The 24,291-nt window shown below is 39.1% G+C and overlaps 1 protein-coding gene across 1 annotated transcript in view; it reads left to right on the forward strand.

Annotated features, from left to right (window-relative positions):
* The window catches only part of ME1 (malic enzyme 1), a 158,691-nt gene that overhangs the window by 99,593 nt on the left and 34,807 nt on the right, over positions 1-24,291 (forward strand). Inside the window, exon 7 of the mRNA XM_033054780.2 lies at positions 22,668-22,777. Within this exon, the coding sequence (XP_032910671.1) occupies positions 22,668-22,777 (110 nt within the window). The remainder of the gene's footprint in view (positions 1-22,667; positions 22,778-24,291) is intronic.

Below are 24,291 nucleotides of genomic sequence, written 5' to 3' on the forward strand. Positions count from 1 at the left end.
ATTTTCCAAATCAGATTTCAAAATGGGAACCAGCTGCTCATCTGTAGCTCTTAACTAAAATGCATGGTGGCCATTTTTGAAATAATATATGTAAGGAGGACTGGGTATGATCATAATGTCAAATTCAGCTGCACATCCTCACTTAATTGCAGCACCACCTTCAAATGCTACAGGCCCAGAGCTTAGACTTGTTGGCAAAAACTCCAGAATCAATGAGGAGATCATGGTGTATAGAATCCACTGTGCATTTTTAACCAGCATTCTACCTGAATTACTCAGCCTCTTGCAGCTGTGCTGCTCTATTGCATTAACAGACACTTCCAGCTGGGCAGGGGGCTCCTAAGAATTGGTCTCTGGACATGAGAGCTGGCACTGCTGTGCTTTTGTCCCAGATGCCTTCTGCTTTGAGCTCTACTGGCAGAGCTGCTTTGATCATGTCTGGTAGCTATTGTTCTGCTTTTCTGAGTTTTGGTTGTACTCAAAACTCCATAATTCTGATACTTTACAACTGCACCTATTGGTATAAAACCATGTTAAACAGAAAACTGTAGAGCAGAAGACAAGGAAGTGACTGTTTTATACAGCTCTAGGTATGCAGGACAGAATAAGGTACTAAACTAATTTTTTTCCTCTGTGTTTGGGAGAAGGAGGTCAGATAGTCAAGAACAAGGAGCTAATGTGAGTATAAACAGTTGAAGAGGTCAACAGAGCTACAGTGTTTTCTCAGTTGAGGCTTGTTGGCAGCAGTTTTGGCTCACAGAGCAGAGGTGATGTCAAAGAATCACTTAATAGAAAGTGGGACAAAACAGATTTTTGACAAAGAACATAGTCTGTGCTCCAAAGAAAACCACTAAACTAATTTTTGCTTGAATAAATACTGCCACAGTTTTCAAATTTCGTTTCATTTTGTTGCCTTGCCTTCTTTCTGTGTTAAAAATCCTGCTGTGATTGGAAAAAAAAGGGAAAATCCACCTAAGTAACTTTTTTGGCTGATAAACACTGCAATATTGCTCATGGAGGTTTTAAGTAATGTTCTGTGTTTGAATATTTGAAATGATTGTTTTGCTTGTAGGTGTTTTAGTGGGGTTCCAGGTATGTAATTGAACTGCACTGACGTAAACTAAGCAAGGTGATAAATATGAAATCAGAGTTTGAAGACACTTTTAAACAAATGCTCAGTTCTTTAAGGTAAAACCTAAAAGTAAAAAATTAGCTAAACTGCTCAGGACAATGAAGTTTTTTTCATTGCATTTCTTCTCCTGGATTACAGAAGTGACTTTGAAGCAGTTGAATCATTCTAAGAAAAATGGCCAAGGCTAACTTCTGCTTCTTCACCTAGAAAAAAGTATTTTTTAAAAAAGGTATCAAACTCCATTTCTGTGTTCAGTTTTACAAGTCAAATGTGGGTGTATAGTACAAACAATAGTAAGTATCTCCTTTAGATAAGAATGGCTAGAATAGAAAGTAGTTCCATTTTGATTGTACTTATTTTGATTAGAAAATAAAATGTTTTAATCTTGATAGTATAATGCTTTTAAAATAGAACGAGCTAACATTTGGCAGAAGTTGGATGCAGGAAAACAATTGCTAGTGTGCTTCTCACCTGTCAGACATAAAGCAAGAGGGTGCTATGAACTAATTTTGAAGTTCTGAGCAGCACTGATGGTACCATAATAGACCTGACTTAGACTGCTTTTATCATTGCGAAACGTTATGCAGTTTATAGTAATTATAGACTTAACTACCATCTGTGCTAGGAACACTCTTCACTTGCAGCACCTGACAGTGGGATTCTGACTATGCCTGTGATTGAAGACTTTGCTTAAATGCCACATCTACAGGAAACTGAGTTCTGTAATTTTTAATAAGATTAACATTTGCTTTTTCTTACTTAGTTATTAGTCAATAAAGTCTAGTGTTCTGCTGCTCAGAGGTGTCAACTTGAAACTCTTAATGCAGGCATGACTGGTGTATCCTCAGAAAGAGGATGTAATCAGAGATAGTCCTCTGCTGGGAAAAATCTGGTATCTTCTTTTTGTATACTTTCCTCTTGCATGTGCTGTGTGAGACCACCAGTGGGTTGTATCTTTTCTGCTCTTAACTGAGGTTCCTGGCTGCAAGGACCATGATGAGTGAGGGCCCACCACTCATGGAAGTTTATACCACCACTAAAGTACTGCAACTTCTATCCCAGTGATGCTGTGGATTAAGAATAGTGAAGGCATCTACAAAACCCAAACCAAAACCAGATTTTGTGGATTCAAGCAGCTGTATTAGACCAGCTGATGTCAGAATGATTTTTTCCCCACCGCTAATATGATATAGACTTCAGTTAGGTTTTGAATGTCATGACACAATTATTTGTGGTCTGCTTGGGTTTTTTCCTTCCTTGGTGTGGCAGGGGTAGAAGCTTTTAAAGACAGTAACCTTGTCTAGTGCGATGTGTCTTGGATGTTTTTTGCTTAACACAGCAGCACCCTATCTCACTGGTAAATGAGAAAATGAACCCCACTTCTCTGTAGTTAGGTTTGTTCAATCCTTATCCTACCTATGTTCTTAAACATTTTTGTTCCCACCTATAATTACTTCTAATTCTTTTATGTCCCAGCTTTTCTCTCCTTTACATCTTCCTGGGTTGCTGGTTTGCAGTTCTCAGGTTTTCTAGATATATTGGTTTGGTTATTTAATTACAGTAATTTCACGACTATAAGGCATACTGGATTATAAGGCACACTTCCGGGTGTTGGCAAATTCCCAAACTTTTTTCCATATATAAGGCACACTGGACTATAAGGCGCACCTTTTTTTGCAGCGAGGATCCGCAGGCAACAAAGTAACGAATTAGTAACGGAATGGTGCAATTCTGGCAGGTGGGTTTACTGGCAGGTGCTCAATTTGCATCAGGGTAACCTTTAAACGCAGCCTAAAATCTTAAAAAAAAAAAAAAAAAAAAAAAAAAAGCAGAGAAAAATCACTCACTTTTATTAAATCTGTCGGCTTCGCTCTTGCCCAGGTGAGGGGAGGGCAAGGCCCAGAGGGTCGAGGGCAGTGGGGCCAGGTGGGCTGGGGACCTGCTGCCCTGGACTGGGGGAGGCAGCGGGGGCAGCAGACGGGAAAGTTTCCTGGGGAGTGGCGGAACCCTCCCGAGTGCCGCACTGGCCCGCCCCGGTGCCAGGCTGCTTGCGGCTCGGTGCAGTGCACGGCTCTGCGTGGTGCAGCACGCGGCTCGGCTCGGCATGGCGTGTGGCTCGGTTCGGCTCGGCACGTGGCTCCGTGCGGCTCGGTGTGGTGCGCAGCTCATACTTCCGGGTTGTCGGCAAATTTCCAAACTTTGTCCATATATAAGGCGCACCGGATTATAAGGCACACTTCTGGGTTTAGATCAAAATTTGAGGATTTAAGGTGTGCCTTAAAGTCATGAAATTACTTTGTTTCATGGTCTCCTAACTTCTGCTGTCCCTGTCATGCTCTGGCTGGTTGCTGTTTGTCCCATGTCCTCGGTTCCTTGCTTGGTTCCCTCATAGCACACCACAATTCCCACCCTTCCCTTATTAAGGGATAAACAGATGATAAGCAACAACTGCTGCTTTTAAGCTTCATTAATACTTTCCTGCTATCACTGTTCCCCAGAAATATTTAAATAATTTTTGTATCTGTTTTTGTAGATCACTAAAGCATCTCAAATTTTGCTTCTTAAGCTTTGTCCCAGATGGGATGTAAATTAAGTATTTTGTAACATTGCTAAGTACAAAAGACTCAGCAAGATACTATCTTTATACTCTTATTTTAGAGTGATTAATACACTGTATGTAAGAAAGAGGAGACAGTTTCTTTCCACAAACATCTGTTTATGATTTAAATTCTGCAAAATATCAAAAAAAAGGCTGTGTGGTGAATACACACTTAGAACTTTTGCCACGTATCCTACTGTCTCAAGGACTGCTTCTATACTACTATTAATTTTGTCGGTATAATTCCAAATCTGTTATATAGACTTTCAAAATATTTGTAGTCACATACCCTATTACTAAACAAATATTAAAAGTGAAGACTTGGGGACTCTTTTTGTAGATAACATATATTGTTTCATTAATCCTGCAACACAAAATTACAGTTAAAAGTGTATTGTCATTATGAGTGAGTTTTACTGTAAAGAGATGGGAATGTATTTGAGGTTTGCTCCACATGCCTTTTTTTCCTTTTTTGCATGTGGATCTGTTCCTTTCCAGTGACAGATCACACCTGTTTTCCATGTAACAACCATCTGGTTTTTAATGCTGGGGATGCAGCCCCCTATTTCACAGCTTGCTCAGTCTCTTCCAGTTAGATCTGCTCTGGTCAGGTAGTGGCGTGCACAGCTAATCTGTTTAGAGGGATCCAGATAAATATTAAATTTTGCACAGCCTTACTTCTGCATCAACAAGCTTTTTTGTATTTCCTAGCCATCTCTTGGACAAAAGAGAAGCACAATATGTCAATGTTTAAGAGTCTTTTGGGCAATGACCTTAATAGTATGCCTTGTGGTTAGTCCATAATCATGGGTAATTATTAGAATAGATGATTACTTAGGATAAGTGATTCCTATAGGTCCCTTTCAACTGAAACTATTCTATTTTCTGTGAGCTTTGGCTCTGTGTTGAAAGAAGTACGTATTTTTCACTTTGGATTGTACAACTTGCTGAGGAGACCTCAGTGGTGGAGTAAATATGGATTCTATGATTTGTTTGTGGTTCTGCAGTTTGAAAACTTGGCTTTTTCAGAGATCTTGTATGTTCCAGATAGTCCTGCTTAGGGCATATCCCATACTTCTATGAGAACAAGTAGTTTGTCTCTTGGCATAAAGATAAGGATGTCCTGTACAGCAACACTTACTAGATCTGCATTCAAATTCTGCCAAGCAAACATGGTAAGATCAGGAAAAATGTGACACTCCAGCATCTAAAACCACTTTGGTGTATTAAAAAAGTATTTCTTTAAAGTACTTTGAGGCTACAGAAAAGGGCAATAGAGGTGGGGTTTTTTTTTTGGACTAGATATGAAAGCTGAGAGCTGATGGGGAGATTTTTGTAGGAGAGAGTGAAAGCCACAGTGTCACTCATCCTTGCAGGAAAGAGATTCCTTTGGAGATCAAGTCATGGCATTTTATGCTCGTGACTTCAGAAGTGTTTGAGAATTTTGCTGGAGACTAAAGCCAAACCTTGGAAAAGTTTAGCTGCCGAGTGCTACATCTAAGAGCCCTGCTCTGGGCATGTGGCTAGTGTCAGATAGCTGTTGTGATGCTTCTAACCTTTGTTGGTGTTTGAAGGATAAGAAACAACATCTGGAAGTTGCCAAATAGACATCAGGGCTGTTATTTGTAGTGTTTGTCTGTGGGGATTTATTAGTCTTTATGCTGTGCAGTAGCTGGTACGTCACAGCCATTATACAATTAGAGTAATTTCACGATTACAAGCCGCACCGTTTTGACCAAAATTTTGCTCCCATACCGGAAATGCGGCTTACACTCAGGAGCGGCCAATATGTGAATAATTTTCTGACATTTCCAACCCCGGAAGTGCAAACCGAGTCAGTGCAAACTGCCAAGTCAAGCTCCTGCCAGTAAAACCCGGCATTTACGCGGTTATTACAAATTGGTTACTCTGTTGCGCCGCGGGTGGAGCCGGGCTCTGCGCAGGCAGCGTGGTGGGGGAGAGGCGAGGGGCTCCCGTCCCCACGTGCCACGGGAGCGTGGAGGCTCCATCCCTGCCTCCCACCACTGCCGCGGGTGCTGGCGGGCTCCATGCCCCGCTGCCGCCGCGGTGCAGCGCTGGGCCAGGGTGAACGAGCCCAGTGGCGGCGGTGGCCGGCCCCAAGCAGCCCTGCTGAGCAGCAGCGCCGAGCTGGGCCACCTGGCCCCGTTGGCAGCTCTGAGCCTGCACGGCCTGAGCTGAGCCAGTAAACCCCGCCCTGCCGTGATTCTGTTACTATTTGGCAACTTTGTTGCATGCGGGTCCTCGCTGCGAACTACAGAGCGGCTTATAATTGGGTGCGGCTTGTGTATGGACAAAGAATGAAATGTTTGCCAACACCCAGAGATGCGGCTTCTAGTCAGTGCGGCTTGTAATCGTGAAATTACTGTACTCTGACTGCTTAAGCTAAGTTTAATTCACTGTATTTAAATGTTTTAACTGTTTTCACAGCACTATCCATGCTTCCAGGAGGTTCTTGAAGGAATCCCTAGAGACAGTCTCTTACCACTCCTTCTGAGTTGTTATCCCAAAAATTATATAGTATTTATGAATTTGAAAAATCTTAATGTGCCTTTTTGGGTTTTTTTTTAATGGCTCAAAAAAGAAAGGAACTGAAAGCATTTTGGACACATCCATACTTCAAATATTTAGAGATGGGTGGGGACTTGATTATTGAGCTGAATTTTGTGAAGATCTAAAACCCTAGTTGTCCGCATGCAATGCCAGGAAATTTAGACATTTAAAAAGATGCATATGTGTGTATATATGTATAAATTTATAAAACAATAATAATTCCAGAAGTATAAAGTTGGCTGTAGTCCTAGTTTGTCAGTTAAAAATAATAGTGCTGGAGATATTGAGTGGATTCTCATGGCTTTAAAACTGTTTTACCAGATCATTGCTAGATGCTTTTCGTATTTAGTAGACTTTAAACATTTCCAAGAGCTCATTATTCCCATCTCTAGGGAAGAGACTTTGCAGGCAGCTACAGTTATTGTACATCTTTCCTGGCTTTTTTTTGAGGGAAGTGGGGGAGGGAAGCAGTGTAATGGACATATGTTTCCTGACCAAAAATCCATCCCTGTGTCAATGTCCTGTGAGCTTTTGAATGAGAAACTGAATAAATTCAACAACAACAAAAAAGTATCCCCTGACCACAGTAGCTAATGTCTTGGTCCAGATGATCTAGCTTCCTAAATTGTATAGGGGAGAGATGTAGAATGAGACTTTCTGTTGTCTTTATCAGATTGAGAGAGGTTTGCAGAACTGATCTCAGTTCACCATCTGATCCTAATTTTTGGCTGAATTCAGTTTATTGTTGCCTGTCAGAGCCCTAAGATAAATGAAAACAAAAAGAAGTTGGCTGGGTTTCTCTGTAAGAAAACATTTTCCTCAATCCTGGAGGAGTTTCCTCCAGAACCCTGAAGGAGGATGTTCAATAGTAGTGTAATACCCTACTGACAGCACTCTCCATGTTCAGTTGGTCATCCTTTCATTGAGCAATTGAGGTCAGATGGCAGCTCTCCTAAAGCTTGTGAAAAACACATTTTACAATTCATCATTTTCGTTAATATAAATCACATAAATTTAAATTTTTGCTGATTATTGCTGCTCACAAAAATTAATTATGAAAATACAAGGTACCCTAATTGTAGGATAGATGAACATTCTTGCTACTATAGTAGCCTACCCTTTTAATCTGTTAAATGGAATGTTGCAATGGAATGTACAATTAATTAAATAAGCAGTTTCAAAGTGTAGCACTTATTCTCCTTTCTGCCACACTTTCTGCCATTTTTTGTCAGCCTTTCATAACTCCTTGAAGTGGAAGCAATGTTTTTTTCATTACCTTTTGCATTGCTTGAGCACATGATTTAATATGATACAGTGTTAGGAAGCAGTTTTTTGTCTATTGGCAGTGAGTAGAGACTTTTGCTATTTACTTTCTATTTTTTAAATTTTAATATACTGATGACCCTGCCAATATGAGTAAATCTTATGATATAATCATTCTGACCCTATTTATATTTTTAGCTACTAAAGCCTACCAGGAAATAAAAACATTAGTCAAACCAAGATCTAAGCCTATCTTTGTCCCACAAAGGTGGAATTTGGAGACTGAGGACTAAGAGGAAATATGGATGCCATGCTCTAAGCTATCTCATGTAACAAGAAAAATTATCAGCAAGGGCTTTTTCATTAAGGGGACCCAGATGAGAGTATTTGATAGTACATGACAGTTTACATGAGAGGAACATCATTTGACAGCGTAATTCTGATTATATTCAGTATGTTATGGATTGTATGCATCCACTGAACTCCAAGTAGCAAGTGAGGGATGGATCTTTGGAGCCGTCTCAGAATGCCACAGTGAATGTGAAGATGCACATTTAGATTCTCATCTGATACTGTACAAGTTGGATGCATTATTCAGTCTATTAACTCACATTTCTTCATAAAACTTCTCCCCATGCAAGCATGTCTTCCCAGGAGGGTGATTGTGCATATTTGTATTTGCTTCTGAATGACTGGAAGAAAAATTATTGTAATATCTTCCTTCTGCTTCCTCCCCACATTTCTGCAAAAAAATAAGTATTTTGAGAGTGTTGGGTCACACAGGGCTTTGAGGGTGTTCTGTGCTTGGCATCACTTGAACATAGCCTTTAAAAAGCTCATGTGTATTAGGTGACACAGAAAATAGCTTTCAGAGAGGTGGCTGAAAGAAATAGGTAATATTATTAACATACAATAAGCATAATTAACATTTTACATTTTTAGACTGTGTAATCTATTGCTATAAACACATTATCAGACCTCTTTCAGTAAACTTGCAGTCACAGGAAGTACACGGACAAATCAAAAGCTCTGCTTTGTGATATGTAATAATAATTGGCATGCTAAGGAAGTGCAAGTTGAGATTGTTTATTCTCAAGAAAGCATTACAGAAAGAAAAAAACCCCTGATTTTCTTTGTTAGGCACTTCATTGCATAGTGTAGACATTGCACAGGAGTAGAATATTTTGTGTTTTTTCCCACACAAACACATTTTTTCTGCAAAACCTATTAAACACCCTTTCCTTACTCAGAAGTTAAGTTTCTGGCTGGCATGAACTGACAGGATGATTCACCTCTGCAAGCAAAGTTCTTTGATTTCTTCTGTGATTTAAGGCTCTGGGTTTTTGGGTTGCAGGGTAGTCTTAGGAAGCTGGAGAATCCAACTCTATAAATTTGTGAATGAGTAATGCTAGAAAACAGTCAAGTTGCATTAACTGGCACTCTTTAACTCCTCTCAGTAGGTGCTACACTATTCTCCATATAATACACTCAAATAATGTGCACTCAAGTAGATCCAACTAATTCTAACTATGGATGTGAACATTTCAATATTCACTAGACAACAAAGACTGAAAAGTCTGAAAGTCAGATTATTGGCCAATGAAAAGGATTATTAACTAATCTTAAAAGGCAGATGGATCTCTCATCAATATATTATGAGCAATAGACTTACTGAAGTAACCAAGATATATTTTTTGGGCAGGGTAAACTGAACACACCTGTCAATATTCTGAAGTCACTGGAATACATATATATCATTAATACATGTATGTATGGATCTTAGCAATAAGAGAATTTACCAGTAATTACAATTATAGAAGGTTTTTGTTTCCAATACCAAAAAGAGAATCTGGAATGACTATAAAACTTTCCTTCCCTCCAATCTTTCTAAAAAGGTGTGATCTGGGTCTAGTTTCAGTGTATCTAAACTGAATTGAATGAGAATTCCAACAGTTCATGTCTAAAAGAGCAATTTAATAAGTCCACTAAAATATATACAAAGATTTTTTGTTGAATTAATATTGAAAAATCCAAGGTATATGTGAGTTATATACTAAAAGCAAATAACACGGTTAGTAATAGAATTTAGAAAAACAATAAAAAATATTCTTTTGAGCTATTTGGTACATCCTACCTTTGCAGTCCACTGTAGGTGGTATTTGAGCCAGCTAATCTGAAATGCATGCGTTCTGCAAAGTCAGTATACCACAGCCTTATCCAAGGATTCTGGTTTAGATGTAGTATTATGTTCTAAACATTGTGAAATAAAATCAGAGCAAAAATACATCTCAGTGTGCTGCCCTTATAATACAAAATAATATGTTAAACATGAATTTCTTCCTTCACTCAGTGACAGACGTGGGGAGACCATTTGGTACAGGTGGGGAAAGTGTAAATAATAGTGTGAAAAGGAGAGGTATTATTTGGCTTAGCAGAGGATTATAAGCAGTTCTGAGGAGCATGCACCCACTTCCGTTTCTCACTTAGTCCTTGATTACAAGAGCTATAATTTTATGCAGTGCTCTTTTGAGATCACTGATATAATCCCCAGGATCTCGAATATTTGAGACAATGAGGAGGAGCCATTTAGAACTTCTAACCACCTGTTTAAAATGTTAAAATAGACTTAGAACACTTCTGGGATACTTAATTTAGTCTCCAATTAAGCTTTTTTCCAGTCATTTTTAATAAATATTTGAATATAAATTTACCAGTGAGATAGTTTGGACTGAAAAGTTTGAACTTACTTTAAAGTCAATTTTAAAGAAAGCTAAATTCAGGATGATTAAGAGTAACTGTAGCCACTAGCACAGGTGGTAATAATATGTCCAGTGTAGGTGAGCTGGAAGTGTTGCCAGTTTTTCAATGTAAAATACAATGTTCATACTTTCCCTTTCTCTCGGGATTCCAGAACGCTTCTGTTTCTGCAATGAAAGCAAGAGTGGCTGTTCCTTCTTTATGATGACTTCTGGGAAAAACATTACCCTTATAAATAAACCATTTTATTGAGCTTGAGTATTCCACTTCTGTGGCAGGGTTCATAAACATTCCTTCAATTTTTCCCCGGTAAAAATCCAATTAGGAGTGATTTTGAAGTTAATACATGAAGTCTTGACTTAGTTTAAATATTAATAGTACTGGCAACTTTTGGAGTACTGAAGAGCCATTAAAGGAGTTTTGGTTAATCTTTGAAGATTTTCTCTTTGTGTGGAGCTTCAAACATTGTGACTTATGTGAACCATATCAGTAAAGTAGAAAAATGTGTTTAGCTTGTAGTAATAAAATGTGATTTTCCCTTAAATTCTGGTTAATATTTTCAAAACAGTAATTACTTGAGTACTTAGGAAAAGTATTCTCTTTTGTTTTCTTTCTTACCTTTTCATAATACCAAATTTCTTAAGTAAAATTTTTTGTTTAAAAACTTCTGATTAGTTTTGAACTGATATTATGTGGTTATTAATCTAAGAAAGTTTTAGGGCTTTTTTCATTTGTTAACCACTCCTTTCCTGGTCGAGAATAACTTAAATCACTGATCACATGTGAAATCAGAGAGCAGCCAAGCAATCTCAGCTTGGTTTTGTAATACTGATGTGACTGGTCAGAAAACCATGTGGGCTAAGGGAGATGCAAAATGTGCTACAATTGAGTAGGAAGTGCTCCAGTTTTTGACTAGGAGAAGTGGGCTTAAAGGCAACTATGTAAAGCCTGTGAAGCCCTGCTGAACTTCTATTAATTTTTATTTTCTTCTGAAAGATAATGATTTCCTTTAGCTTGCTGATGCCTACTGCTACAGATTAAATGTGTATTTAATAACTTGGGTTGCAGTTTCACTTGCAGAGCTGATTGGAAAAGCTTTTTAATACAGTGTAGCAATCTTGTGGCCCAAAAGTTCCTGCTGCTTTTATCTTTAGAGAGTGTCTGATACTGCTACGATGGTGCAAGGTGCAGAAGCTGTAATCCAGGTTTTCACTGTTTTGTGTATCTGCTCAGGGAAGGGCAGAAAGAAGGAAGAACGCTGTCTGAGGAATGGCAGGTTACCATTCCCAGGACCTAAAGAGTTTGGTTGAACACATGCTTACTTTCATTTTCATAATGTTATCTGGTTTGGAGTATCCTATGTGTGATGTACACTGGAAATGTTATCTATTTTTATTGATACTTAATTTCTGCTGAGTAGCACTGAGCTGGAAAATTAAATGGCACCAGCAATGCTATTTGAACCCACCCATCTTCTCCAAGGAAATAACAGTGCTCTCCATCTTGCTGGGCTGTGTAGGATGACTCTGATGTCCTTCCCTGGGAGTAGTTCTTCTCTGTGCTTATGTTCTATTGAAATAGATTCCAAAACATTTATAGTCTTGGATGTTCTCCCTTGTGGATTACAGTACTTTCTGGCCTTTGTGATACAAACTGAGTTTCCTTCCAGGTGGTCCAAATGTTGCTGCCAAACTCTTCTTCCTCTGATGCGCTGTGTTCACACTTCCTCTGGAGAAAATGTCTTTATTGACTTTCCTCTACCAAAAATAGTTTTTGTTCTTTTGTGGTTCTACACAGCTTTATTGCTACCTCTACCTCATCTCTGCTTTTGTTATGCAGCTCTGTTACCTTTTATATTTTCATGTTTTGCTTAGGAGGATTGAAGGGTTTTTTTCCATTAATGTGGAATACCTTCCCCTGTTACATCTGCAATGCAACTTTTCTTTGTTTCTTTCAGATTGCTATTCGAAACCTACCTTTTGTAAGCCCTTTTAGTCATCCCACAGAGTGCTGAGCATGTCAACTTAATTAAATGTTTGGAGTTCTATGTTATTTAAACATTTTTTTATCATGTTCAATGTATTACAAGTTTATAGACATAAAACATCTTGTAAACTGGTTTGGCCTTCTACATAAAATGAGGCATTTGATTAGAATCAATTTGGTTTGATATTTAAATCTTCAATTCCAGATATCAGAAATGGTCATTATAGTGCTATTTATACTATAAAAAATATAAAGGTGAGATTGCTCTATCCATACTTGATAATTATTTCTTTATCCATACTTAATAATCCCTTATCTGTTCAGCCCTTATTTGTGTAAACCTTTTTGGCCATGATAGTTGCTGAGCAATAGCATGTGTCCATTAGCTATGGCTTTATTTATTTATTTATTTGTTATTTATTTTCAATCCAGAGTAGCATCCTTCAGTTTTGATTCTTGGAGCTGGGCCTGTCTATTCCAGTGAAGCAGCAGCTCATAGGTGTGTACAAATATTGGAAGGCAGGGTTTAAAGTAGACTGAGCCACGCTGTTTGTAAGTGGTGTCCAATGACAGGACAAGAGAAAATAAGACACAAACATTTTGCTTAAATGTAAGAGAAATTTCAGTGTTGAAAAAAACCGTTTTACTGTCAGTGTGACCGAACATTGGCACAGGTTTCCCAGAGAAGCTGTGGAGTCTCTGTCCCTGCAGATAGTCCAAAGGCTGTCTGGATATGGTGCTGCCCAGCCTGATTTCATTGACCCTGCTTGAGTGGGTGGGTGGTGAGATGATCTTCAGAGGTGCCTGCCAGCCTCAGCCATTCCATGATTCTGTAATATTCCACTGTAATAGTAACAGGTGCTCAGGTCAAACAGTATGCTGTCTAAATAATGCTTTGAAAACAGTAAGCTCCCTTTTTCTTAAAATTCTACGTTCTCCATTTCTTCAGTCTAGCCTCTAATAGGCTTCTTTTCTCTCAAGTGTAATTTGTGTTGCAGGTACATAAGATATTATAATGCCTTAAAAAAACACCATCAAGAACTTGGAAAGGTAGAGGTGTGCTTCATAAATGATCAAACAATACAAATTTTTGGAGTGTATTTAATCTATCAGAAGTACTTTAAGTATTCCTGTTACAACCTTTTTTTGACATTTCTGAAAGCTCATTACTTCTTTGCCTTTTAACAGTCAAGATGAAGGCTGTCAGTGCTGGAATTGAGCTTTCCATCTGTTCGTTATACCTTAAGTAACAGAGGGAAAGAGCAGATGTGCTGCCCCAGGCTTTCTACTAATTTGGCTATCCAGCTGCCTCTTTTATTTTGGGAAAAATACCTATAACCTCATACAAATATAATCAAATATGTATGGAAGTGCAGTCATCTTGGTTCAAACTTCTAAGACTATTTAGCAATCTTTAGATTCTGGCAAAAGAGACAATAACTTTTCCAAAAAGGAATTGCATTTGCCATAAATCACTTAGACCTGATTCAGTGAGGCATCAAAACAGGCACTTAAGTTAAAGCAAAGGAGTAGTCCTCTGGACCCAAGCTGGAATTCTCATATGTTTAAGTAAATACCTTAATAAATTAGGCTTTATTAAAGTAGTATCTTTAAATACTATTAGATTCAGTTAAATAAATACAGTTAAAAATTATTAGAAACTTTCCAGTGTAGAATTATCAGCCAAGGATCTCTTTTTTTTTTTCCCTCCCCTGTAATCCAGACCCTTCTCCCCTTTTGGAAAGTGGGAAAAGTGGAAAATTTACTGTCTGGGCAGTGAATATATGAAGGTTCATTCTCAAGAAAATAAAATGCATCTTGCATGAGCAAAATGCCACACATAATCAATGCACATCTAATTTGTCCAGCCAAATTGAAACCTTTACCTTTTCCAAGGGCAGCTCTCATTTTCATACAGAAATCTGAGAACGTGTCCAGAGAAATAGCCAGGCTTTTTGGGATAAATGATTCCACTAATCACAGTAATTATGAATAGTAATATATGTAACACAATATCTTTCATACTAAAAGATCTGTAGAGGACTTTCTTGTGACAACAATTCCTGTGCAATTGTTGACCACTGTTCAAGTGCTCCTGTACTCACTTCTTTTTGATGACTTTTGCAAAATTTAGAGCATTAAAAGCCTAATTTGTAGGGTGTGCAGGTGCATACCAACACCAGGGCAAACCTCAGAACTGTGGCTTTATGATATTTTTCTTGGCAGAGTAAAATTGCTGACAATCTGAACCAGACTGTAATAATCAGTAACTTTTAAAGATTGCAGTCATGAATTAACCAGGAAAAACCCATCTGAAACTAGGTTCAAATGATTTTAAATTGTGTAGGATGACTTATCAAACAGCATAATGCATTTTACATGCTCTTTTTTTTTTTTTATAAAAACAGTTCTTTTTTGGTTTAGCATAAAGCCATTTAATTAAAATTTAAAAAGTAAACTTGGGTTTAACAAAGACCACTCTATCTTTTGGGGGGGTGAGATGTGACACACACCTTTAGCTACAGCTAAAGATTCATGAAGAATAAAACTACTTACTTACTATTTTCAGCTGAGATGGATTTCTTTCTTGATTCTCTGTTTTTCTGATTTAGTCTGCTCAGACACTTGACCAGTCCATCTGTTCAGTACCATTCCTTCCCTCAGCCAAAAGTATTACAGTGCCAAGTCTCTAAAGAAGAATTGAAGAGACTGAAAAGAAAAAAGAAATATCTCAGGTCATCTGTTTCAAATCTGAACTCATCTCTTTTAAGTGAATGTAAAACTGAAGGTAATTTGAGATTGTTCTTTGGTCTAAATCACAGTTAAATCAGCTAAGTGGTAATACTGGAAAAAGCAGTAGAATAGCTAGGAGACAAGTAGAATTACATTTTCAGGCTCCCGGAGTTTTGCTTTTGACTTAGGTGGGGTCAGGATCAGATAACAAGTGAACCAGTATGAATTCATGAGAAACCATCATAGTAATTCAATTTGCTGTTTACTTCAAATTCACAAGGAACCATTTTTTCCCTAAGGAGGGAAACTATCAAAATTTACAATATAGCTTTCTTCCTCCTCAGATTTAACCTGAGTGTTAGACAAAGTCCTCATACCTATGCATTTGTCAAGTTTGTGTGATATATTTTTCATGGCAGTGATCTGGTCTGCTGGGGCTGGTGTTTGGGCATGTTAAGAACTGAGTCTAAGAGTTTGGTTCACGTCAGGCTTTATGAACTTTCAAAAGTGTAATTTATTTGTATAATGTGTATTATGCTGTATCTCAGTACTGCATCGTCCATCCACCTTCTTGCTGAGAGGACTGTTTCACAGCAGAGAGGGGGCAACTTGGCACCATAGGAAATTGATTTGACAGCACTCAGTGAAAGTTCTTATGGAGCAAAGAGATGGATTTATGTTAAGAGTGTTCAAAAAAGTTGATTTTATTATTCAGTCTCATACCTACATATTCAAAGCATCAGCATGTTTGTGTTCATAGGTCTGTCCAAGGTTGCTCATGTGTGACACTGAAGGCAAAAGGGCCTTGGCTGTCAAGTCCTCAGTGCTTTCTCTGGGCTTCTGGGGATAAGTGGTGATAGATTTGATTTCATACAGGTCTTCTATGCCTTTAAGATTCAGCAGCTGTGCTGGCAAGCTTCTTTTGCCTCAGGGTTTTTCTTACTTCAGCCTCCACAAATTTTTTGTGTCTGTATGCCCTCATGTTGAATTTCTTCAGATTGCAACGTGACTTCCTGCTGTGCCTGTAGGATAAAGAGTGGCACAGGTGATGTGATGTGCTGTGATAGGGATTGCTGTTTTCAAGGTGCAGGCTCCTGGTCCTAGAGGTGTCTTTGCTATGGCCTTACCAGAGCTCAGGCCATATCATGATGTAAATTTCATTTGCATTTCATCATTTACATCATTATGTAAATGAGACATTTTAAATTTTCCTTCAGTTGGCTTTGTTCTTTGTTATCTGTGTATGCAGTGTTTTCAGCTCTGTTTTGCAGCTGCTTCCAGTAGTGCACACATTTCCATTCATATTTCATTCACACCACCCTCCATAATTCTGTTATAAAAGTCTGTACATGTGACTTGGAAAAGTCTAAGTTATGATCAAGTCCAGTTCCTGACAACATTGTTGTATGCTATACTTTGGAACAAATATCAAAATAAAAAAAAATAGTTTTGCAATAAAAAGAAATAAAATTTTATGATGTGGTAACTTCTTTTGCAGCCTTTATATATTAGAATCTTAAGATATTTGGGGGTTAATTCAATCAGGTATTGAAGTAGAAGAAATCTAGTTCAGGTTCATTAGTGAGCATCCGTATTAATCCTTCAACAGTACTTTGAAAATGCACAAAAACTTGGAGTGGGTGTGTTTAGAACTGTTGTCAACTTATTGTCTCAGTAGGATGGTCTTTGAAAGGCTTCAATTTCAAGACCAAGTAGTCCCTGCTACAGTGTGATGCAACCACACAAATGGCTAATGACAAATTAGGTTAAAACCAGCAACTATCCTTTTCTTGTAGCGTTGCTGTTAGCATACCACAAAAGCTTATTTTTCCTTACCTTTTGTTTTAAGAGAAGCCCTTTGTGTCTATAGGGCCTCTCTGTGGGCAGAGAACCTGGTTTTGCTTCTCTGCTTATGAACAACATCTAGGACCACCACCCTCAATACCTTTCTAAATGAGCACTGCTCTGTTCCTAAGCCTTTGTGTTCCAAGGCTGTCAAGTCCACACATGTAGCAGAGCTGTTGGCTGGGGGGAAAAAAGGGAGAAAATTATGAGCCATCTCCAGCCCTTTTCCCTCACTACTCCTAGGATAGAAAGGCCATGGAAATGAATACCAAATCTGTTCAGGACAGGAAAAGAGTAAGCAGAAGAGTGTTAAAAGCACTGGTACAGTGCCAGAGCACTGTGGTTGTGCCAGGGAATAGTAATATGGAAACCTTTTGTAGAATTTTATTTTCTTAAGAGAACATTAACGAAGGTCTGCTGCTGGTACTAGGGTGGGTGCTAAATGCTGCCACCTCCCACATCTCCATGCCTACTTTGGACATGGACTGAGCTCATTGAGGAAAGGATTGTTTGGAAATGGAAAAAAATGGCTATGAAAAATAGCCCTATGAAAGTACATGCTTTTTGTAGCTAAAATAAAACCAGTGGTTGCCTACAGGGGAATAAAAAAGGAATTTTAAACAGAGGCCTTCATGTGGAAAGCGGAGATGCTGACAGTTTCTATTAAGTTCTTTAGAAAATCTCTTCCTGTCAAGGATGTCCTGTCTGACTTACTGGTCCAATTCAGGACAGAGAAAGTTATTTGTAATTTAATGATACCTCTTCTGGGAAGGTATTTGCATTGTAGAACTGGCTGGAGCTCAGTGCACCTTGGACAGATTTTTGTCCTGTGCAGCTGTAGCACATGAGGCTGTTGGAGAAATAGCATGAGTAGTACCATCTGCTGCAGAGGGGATGGGGTGCTTGCTGGAGGGTATCTCATCTGGGCCACCTTTTCCACAGAATATATATACATTACAGAATATATATACATTTGTTGTGCAAAACTCTAACCCCCTCATTCAAATTGTGTTGAATTTAAGTGGTGGGTTACAAAAGGGGTACTGGGATGGATGTATGACCTCATTTCAGCAGTTTAATTGCCTTGTGAAATGAAGTTAGAGATAGCTTGGAGGAGAGGAGAAGGCACCCAGGTCCTAAGAGTTGTTAGGAGGGAGGGCAGGAAGGCATCCAGGCAAACCCCAGCACAAAGAGGAGTCTATAGCAGTGTTCTCTATGCTGTAAATCTGTTTTGAGCAGTGGGATGTATGGTAATGAGCAGGCTTACAGCATTTGGAGTGGGGAGGAAGGATATAATTTCCACATTGTCCTGGTGCACTATAAATGGTTCTGGCTGGCAGGGCAGCTGCATGACGCACAAGGCAAGGAACACAGCGCCAATGTTGCTATCGCTTTGGTTTGCTCCTTCTTAGGAATGGGGGGCAGCAACCAATTCTGATGGTTTGTAAGGCTTTTTCAGTCCCAGGCATGTATGAACAAAAAAAAAGGGTCAAATAGGAGTTTGGAAGCTCTAAAAACCTAAAAAGCAACCAAAGCAATGGCTGGCAGTAAGAACAAATGATCCAAATATACATCCAGAAAAGCGTCTTAGCTGTAGAAGTAAGCATGGGTTTTACTGATCATATGGTTTGAATTCAAAATGATGCCCAAACTTTTATAGCTCCCACTGTCACCAAAAGCCAGATTCTTGAGGGTTTTCCCTGTTAAAGTCTTAAGAGCACTGGGTTGCCAAAATACTCGTACTGTATATTTGGGATGGTTATAGAACTCCAGCATGTCACACAAAGATGTACTCTGTAGAATTATTTGGAACATTAACACTGTTGTCATAGACAACTGAATATAAATTTACTTATAAATGGGGAAAACTTAGCTAAGACTGTCACCAAAACATGTTGTAGACTGGGAGAAGTATTGGAGACATTGTTTTTTGGCAACCACATGTTTTTCAGTGGGATAGTTCATTTTAATCCATTGTCCAGCATTTGCCCCCCATACTTGATGACAAATATGATGTTGCAAGCTTGCCACCTCTCGTCTGCATTTTCTCTTCATAACGAAACAAAGGAAATATGGCTTTAAGCTTCTGTCCAGTTGGATCCTGATTCAGACTGCCTGTGTGACTTGGAGCAGGAATCAAAAACTCAAGTACACAGAAAGGCATGGGTGACAAAATAGAATTTACAAGAGGAAACAGTGATCTGGATTATCACTTGCTAGGGACAATTTATGTTTGTTTAATCAGCTACTGCAGTGACACATGCTTAACAGGCGGAAGAGAGGAATTCACAGCTACAAAACACTTGCCTGCAAAAATCCATCAGTCCTAAGCAAGACTCATGCCAAGCTATTGCTATCAGAGAAGTGTTTTCCAGAGCCCAAAACTATTCAAGAATTCATTAGTTCATTTTTTATGGTCTTACACTGAGGAGGAATATCTACCAGATTTTTTTTTTCCCCAGTTTTGACAGCGTAGAACTGCATCTCATCATTTCTTCTGGTTAAGACAGTTGCTGCCCACTGGATAGATTCTTTCTTCCATTTATTTGTACCACTTTTCAGTATGAACATTCATGTTGGTTTCCCCAGTTGTCCCCTGTGTAGCCCTGGGTCGAAAGCAGTGATAGCAGAACTGTTGGTTCTGTTTTGAACAAGCCATGAGGCATGATATGTTTTATGTGACTCATATCACAAAATCAGTCAGGTTGGAAAAGACCTCTGAGATCATAAAGTCCAAGCAATGACCAAATATCAATTAGACTATGACACCTAGTGCCACATCCAGTGTCTCCTTAAACACCTCCAGGGTGATGGTGATTCTACCACCTTCCAGTCCATTCTAATGTCTGATCACCCTTTATGTGAAGAAATTCCTCCTAATGTCCAACCTAAACCTCCCCTAGTGCAGCTTGAGACTGTGTCCTCTTATCCTGTCATTGGTTGCCTGGGAGAAGCCAACCCCCACCTGGCTACAACTTCCTTGTGGCTGGTTGTAGAGGGTGTTAAGGTCACCTGTGAGCCTTCTTTCTCCAGGCTGAAGAACCCCAGCTCCCTCAACTGCTCCTCACAAGAATTGTGTTCCAGTCCCTTCACCAATTTCACTGCCCTTCTCTGAATGCACACCAGCCCCTCAATGTCCTTCCTGAGGGGCCCAGCACTGGACACAGCACTCAAGGTGTGGCCTCTCCAGTGCCAAGCACAAGGAAACAATCACTGTCCTGGTCCTGCTGACCACACTATTGCTGATACAGGCCAGGATGCCACTGACTTTCCTGGCCATCTGAGCGCACACTGGTTCATGTTCAGCCACTGTCAACTGGCATCCCCATGGTTTCTTCTGCTTAGCAGCTTTCCAGCTGCTTTCCCCCCAGCCTGTAGCCCTGCATGGGGTTGCTGTGACCTAAGTGCAGGACAAGGCACTTTGTCTTGTTGAACCTCATATTGCTGTGTTGGCTCATAGATCCAGCCTATCCAGATCCCTCTGTAGAGCCTTTCTGCAGATTAGCACTCCCACCCCCACTTGTGCAGCATTGTAACTGAATAAAATGCCTACTTGCTTCAGGAATTCTGCTCCTGGTGACAGATTCAAAATAAAAGGTTTTTAGTTTATGCTGGAGATCTGTATGTCTTCAAATTTCAAAGAGGAAGATAAAATTGTCCTAAGGTATATGATTATGAAGTTTAGCTACTTAAATAAGTTGTACATGCTATTCTTATTTCTTGTCTCTCCTGAGTACCCAGCTACTGGATTTGATTAGACTTTTTTGAGAACATAGACCTCAAAATTCACAAGTTTTACAAGGTACTGATGGTTGTATGCAGCACTGAAGTCTCAGGTTTTTACATGGATGTCAGGTGTTACACGTGCAATACGTAAGAATGCTGCTTAGAAATTTTTCTGCTATGATGCCATAATCTCAGATGCCCAGAGTTAGACTGCCTGCATTTTTTCCATTTTAATTAAACAGTCACGATATCTGGCTCAGAGAGTTAATATGGATGGTGTGCCTAGTACAGGATGATTATTTTCTGCAAGGACACTATTTCAATGTAACTCACAGGGAGTTTTGGTCTGTCTATAACGCTAATGGGTAAGAAAACAGAGAAAAATAAAATGCCAATGAGAAAATGGAATGTTATATATGGAAAAATAAAGAAACAGACCAGCCTAATAATATCCAAGAAACATATATAACCAAGCTCTACAATTCCAGAGTGATAATCTCATTAGTTTCATGTTATTATGTGACTGTCAGCTCCTGGACCCTCATGGAATCACAGAGATTTATGTCAGAAACTGAATCAGGTTAGAAATTTAAATTAATTATTGAAATTACCTCTAGTGTTTTACTTGAATTCTGTTGTGATTTACAGTACTGGACTTGCCAAATTTTCTTTTAAACAGTTGCCTGTCATTATGCTACTGAAGAAATCCAGGTTTTTCCAGCAAACCTGAAGATGTATTTATTTTCAGCAAGGATTACCATTCCTGCCAGTGGAATCCCCATAGATTTGGCTAATTGTAATATGGCTGTAAATATGTATTTTCCATGGAAATGAGTTTAGTCACAGGAATTTCTGTCTTTTTTTTAAAATACTGATAGCTTTGCTTGATGTGGTTGCCAAACACATGTATGATTTAAAGAAAAACTCAATGTATTTACACTGAACTGCTCACAATAGGTATGTATTGCTTTTCTGGATGAAGCATGAATTGACAGCTTGGCTGTCTCTCATGGATTTGTGCTGTTAGCAAATAAGGAAAGCCTCCTTTAGCTCAATCAGGATGTGTGGTGTTGAGATCTAGCCCTCTTGAAAATGTCTGTGAGCTTAAATCCAGTCTTTATGTATTTTTTGTAAATATATTTGCTTTTTTCATTGCTTTGTGGTTTGTTTTTTTTTTCCTTTTGTTTTAAGAAAATACTTGAAAATGCCATATGTGGCTGGTATGCAAAAGAATCCAGAGACAGTACTATTAAAAATGCATATAAGGACTGGATGATATTTATGAGAGCATATAGTAACAGGACAAGGGGGGAATGGCTTCAGACTGAGAGTAGAATTAGGTTAGATATTGGGAAGAAATTCTTTACTCTGAGGGTGGTGAGGCACTGGAACAGGTTGCCCGGAGAAGCTGTGGCTGCCCTGTCCTGGAAGTGTTCAAGGCAAGGTTGGATGAAGCTTGGAGAAACCTGGTCTAGTGGAAGGTGTCCCTGCCCATGGCAAAGAATTGGAACAAGATGATAGTAAAGGTCCTTCACAATCCAAACCATTCCATGATCTATAGTGGTAATATTAATTCAGTTTAACTTCTTGCTAATTGTCATTTTAGGACTAACCTTACTGGCACAGAAGGGCAGTTGTTTACTTGTTAGGTACTGACATACAAATCTAGTGGCAGGAGTCTTGAGTTTCCATATTTAAAACACAAAAACTACAGCCACAGAATTATAGAGTGGTTTGTGTTGGGAGGGACATTTTTTTTTGTTCACTAGGTAATTGCTCAGTGGAGACTTCTGTTGAGATGCCTGGAGAGGGAGAAGGCCTTTTCCACTGATCATCTATTCATAACTTAGAACTGAGTAAATACTATTAGTAGTATGATTATGCCTTCTAAATAATCTGTATGAATGTGAAGATACCGAATATAACAGAAACATGTTGAGAGTTGTATGATTCACATAACGCCTGTATTCAAAATCTGACCACAAATGTTACTAGCTTTTTAATGTATAATTTTGAAACTTTTCTAATGTAATGCATACTTTCTTGTTTTTCTAGATATGGCATGAACTGCCTCATTCAGTTTGAGGATTTTGCTAATGCCAATGCATTCCGCCTCCTGCACAAGTACCGTAACAAGTATTGCACTTTCAATGATGATATTCAAGGTAACAAACTTTCTCCCTTCTTTTCATTCTTGTTCCCACAAGCCAGAAAAATAAGTCTTAATTTCCAGAGGGGGAAAAACAAAAATCTATCAGCTTTATTGGGACAATTGTAGATGTACAGGTCACATTTTGCCTTGGGTTTCCTCAGCATGGATTTTTGGTGAGCTGCATTTGCTCTTAACCTTTCACCTCTCACTTACACCTCATGTTTTATTTAGATGTTCACTCTTCGGGTTTGTTATTTTTAATAGTTCAGTATGTGAATGGCTTTCCCCCTATAAATGACTGACTTTGAGCAAATATCAAAGCTCAAACCAGGACTGTACTTTCTTGGTTTTTTGTCACTTCAGTGACAACTACTCCACTGTTCCTCCATGCAACTGGATGGATAAATGTCAAACTGTATTTCAGTTCTTAAGCTGACAACTCAGTTAAATATTCGTGTAATTTTCCCCACAGTCTCATTCAGTTTTAGAGGAAAATAATCCCCTTGACTCTCTTTTTCCCATCTGAATCATTCGTGGCAGCTGGAAAAAGGAAAATATCTAGGATGGGAAATGTCAACCAGGGGAATTCCCCAGTGCTCAATCTAAACAGGAATCTTGTCCCGCCCTCCCGAGAAGACAGACAAGTAGGGCTGAAGTGGTGTATGTTACTACTTGAGTTGCTTTATATCTGGTCAGGGAAAGAGCCCTGGAAAATAATTTTCTCTAGGGCAGAAAGTGTATAACTTCCTCTAGGGCACTGGCTCCCATCCTTGAGAGGAGTCTGAAGTGAGATGAGCTGCTGGAGAGAGGTATCCAGAGAGGTCCCTCAGTATCCAGCTACCTCTATCCCTCATGTTTCCTTGGGAATAGGAAGGTTTTAGCAGTGACAGGTCAAAAATGGAAGTTAACCTGTCTTCATTTCTCATGGTTTTCAGTGACACTTTAAGCCAATTATTAGGCGCTGGAGTTTTCCAGAAGTCCTTATTGAGTCATGCTTGGGACCAAGGTCATGTTTCAGTGACTCAGTGCATGGCAGTGGATTCAAACAGCCCTTGTCTTTCTGGTGTTAGGGATTTGGCTATCCACATGAGGTGTGTTCCTGTTACAGGCTGGCTGGGTTCTACTTCCGCATCTGAAACACATTAGGGAGTTCAACTTCCCCAATGGGAAATAAACTAATTATAAAATGTTATTTCCCTTTGTAAGAAGCATGGTGCTGCTTACCCTGAAGGGTCTGAGTGTAACCGTGGCGACAGCACTTCATTATAGCAGGCCAAACAACATCTGGAAGTTTCCCTGGCTGTTTAGAGGCCCAACTCCCACAGGGAATTCCCTTTCCTCGCAGGATGAAGGTCCTTAATCCAAATCAGAAAGAGAATCAAGTAGAATGTGGTTTCAGAGAAATTGAGGTTTTTCATCAAAAGTGTACCAACTATGGGTAAATTTACTTGACAAGTTCTTTTGTGTATTTACGTTTTCAAATCACTTCATTCTCTCTCATGCACCTCGGAAGGAGGTGTCTTGACA

The sequence above is a fragment of the Catharus ustulatus genome, chromosome 3, assembly GCF_009819885.2.
Source record: "Catharus ustulatus isolate bCatUst1 chromosome 3, bCatUst1.pri.v2, whole genome shotgun sequence".
NCBI lineage: Eukaryota > Metazoa > Chordata > Aves > Passeriformes > Turdidae > Catharus > Catharus ustulatus.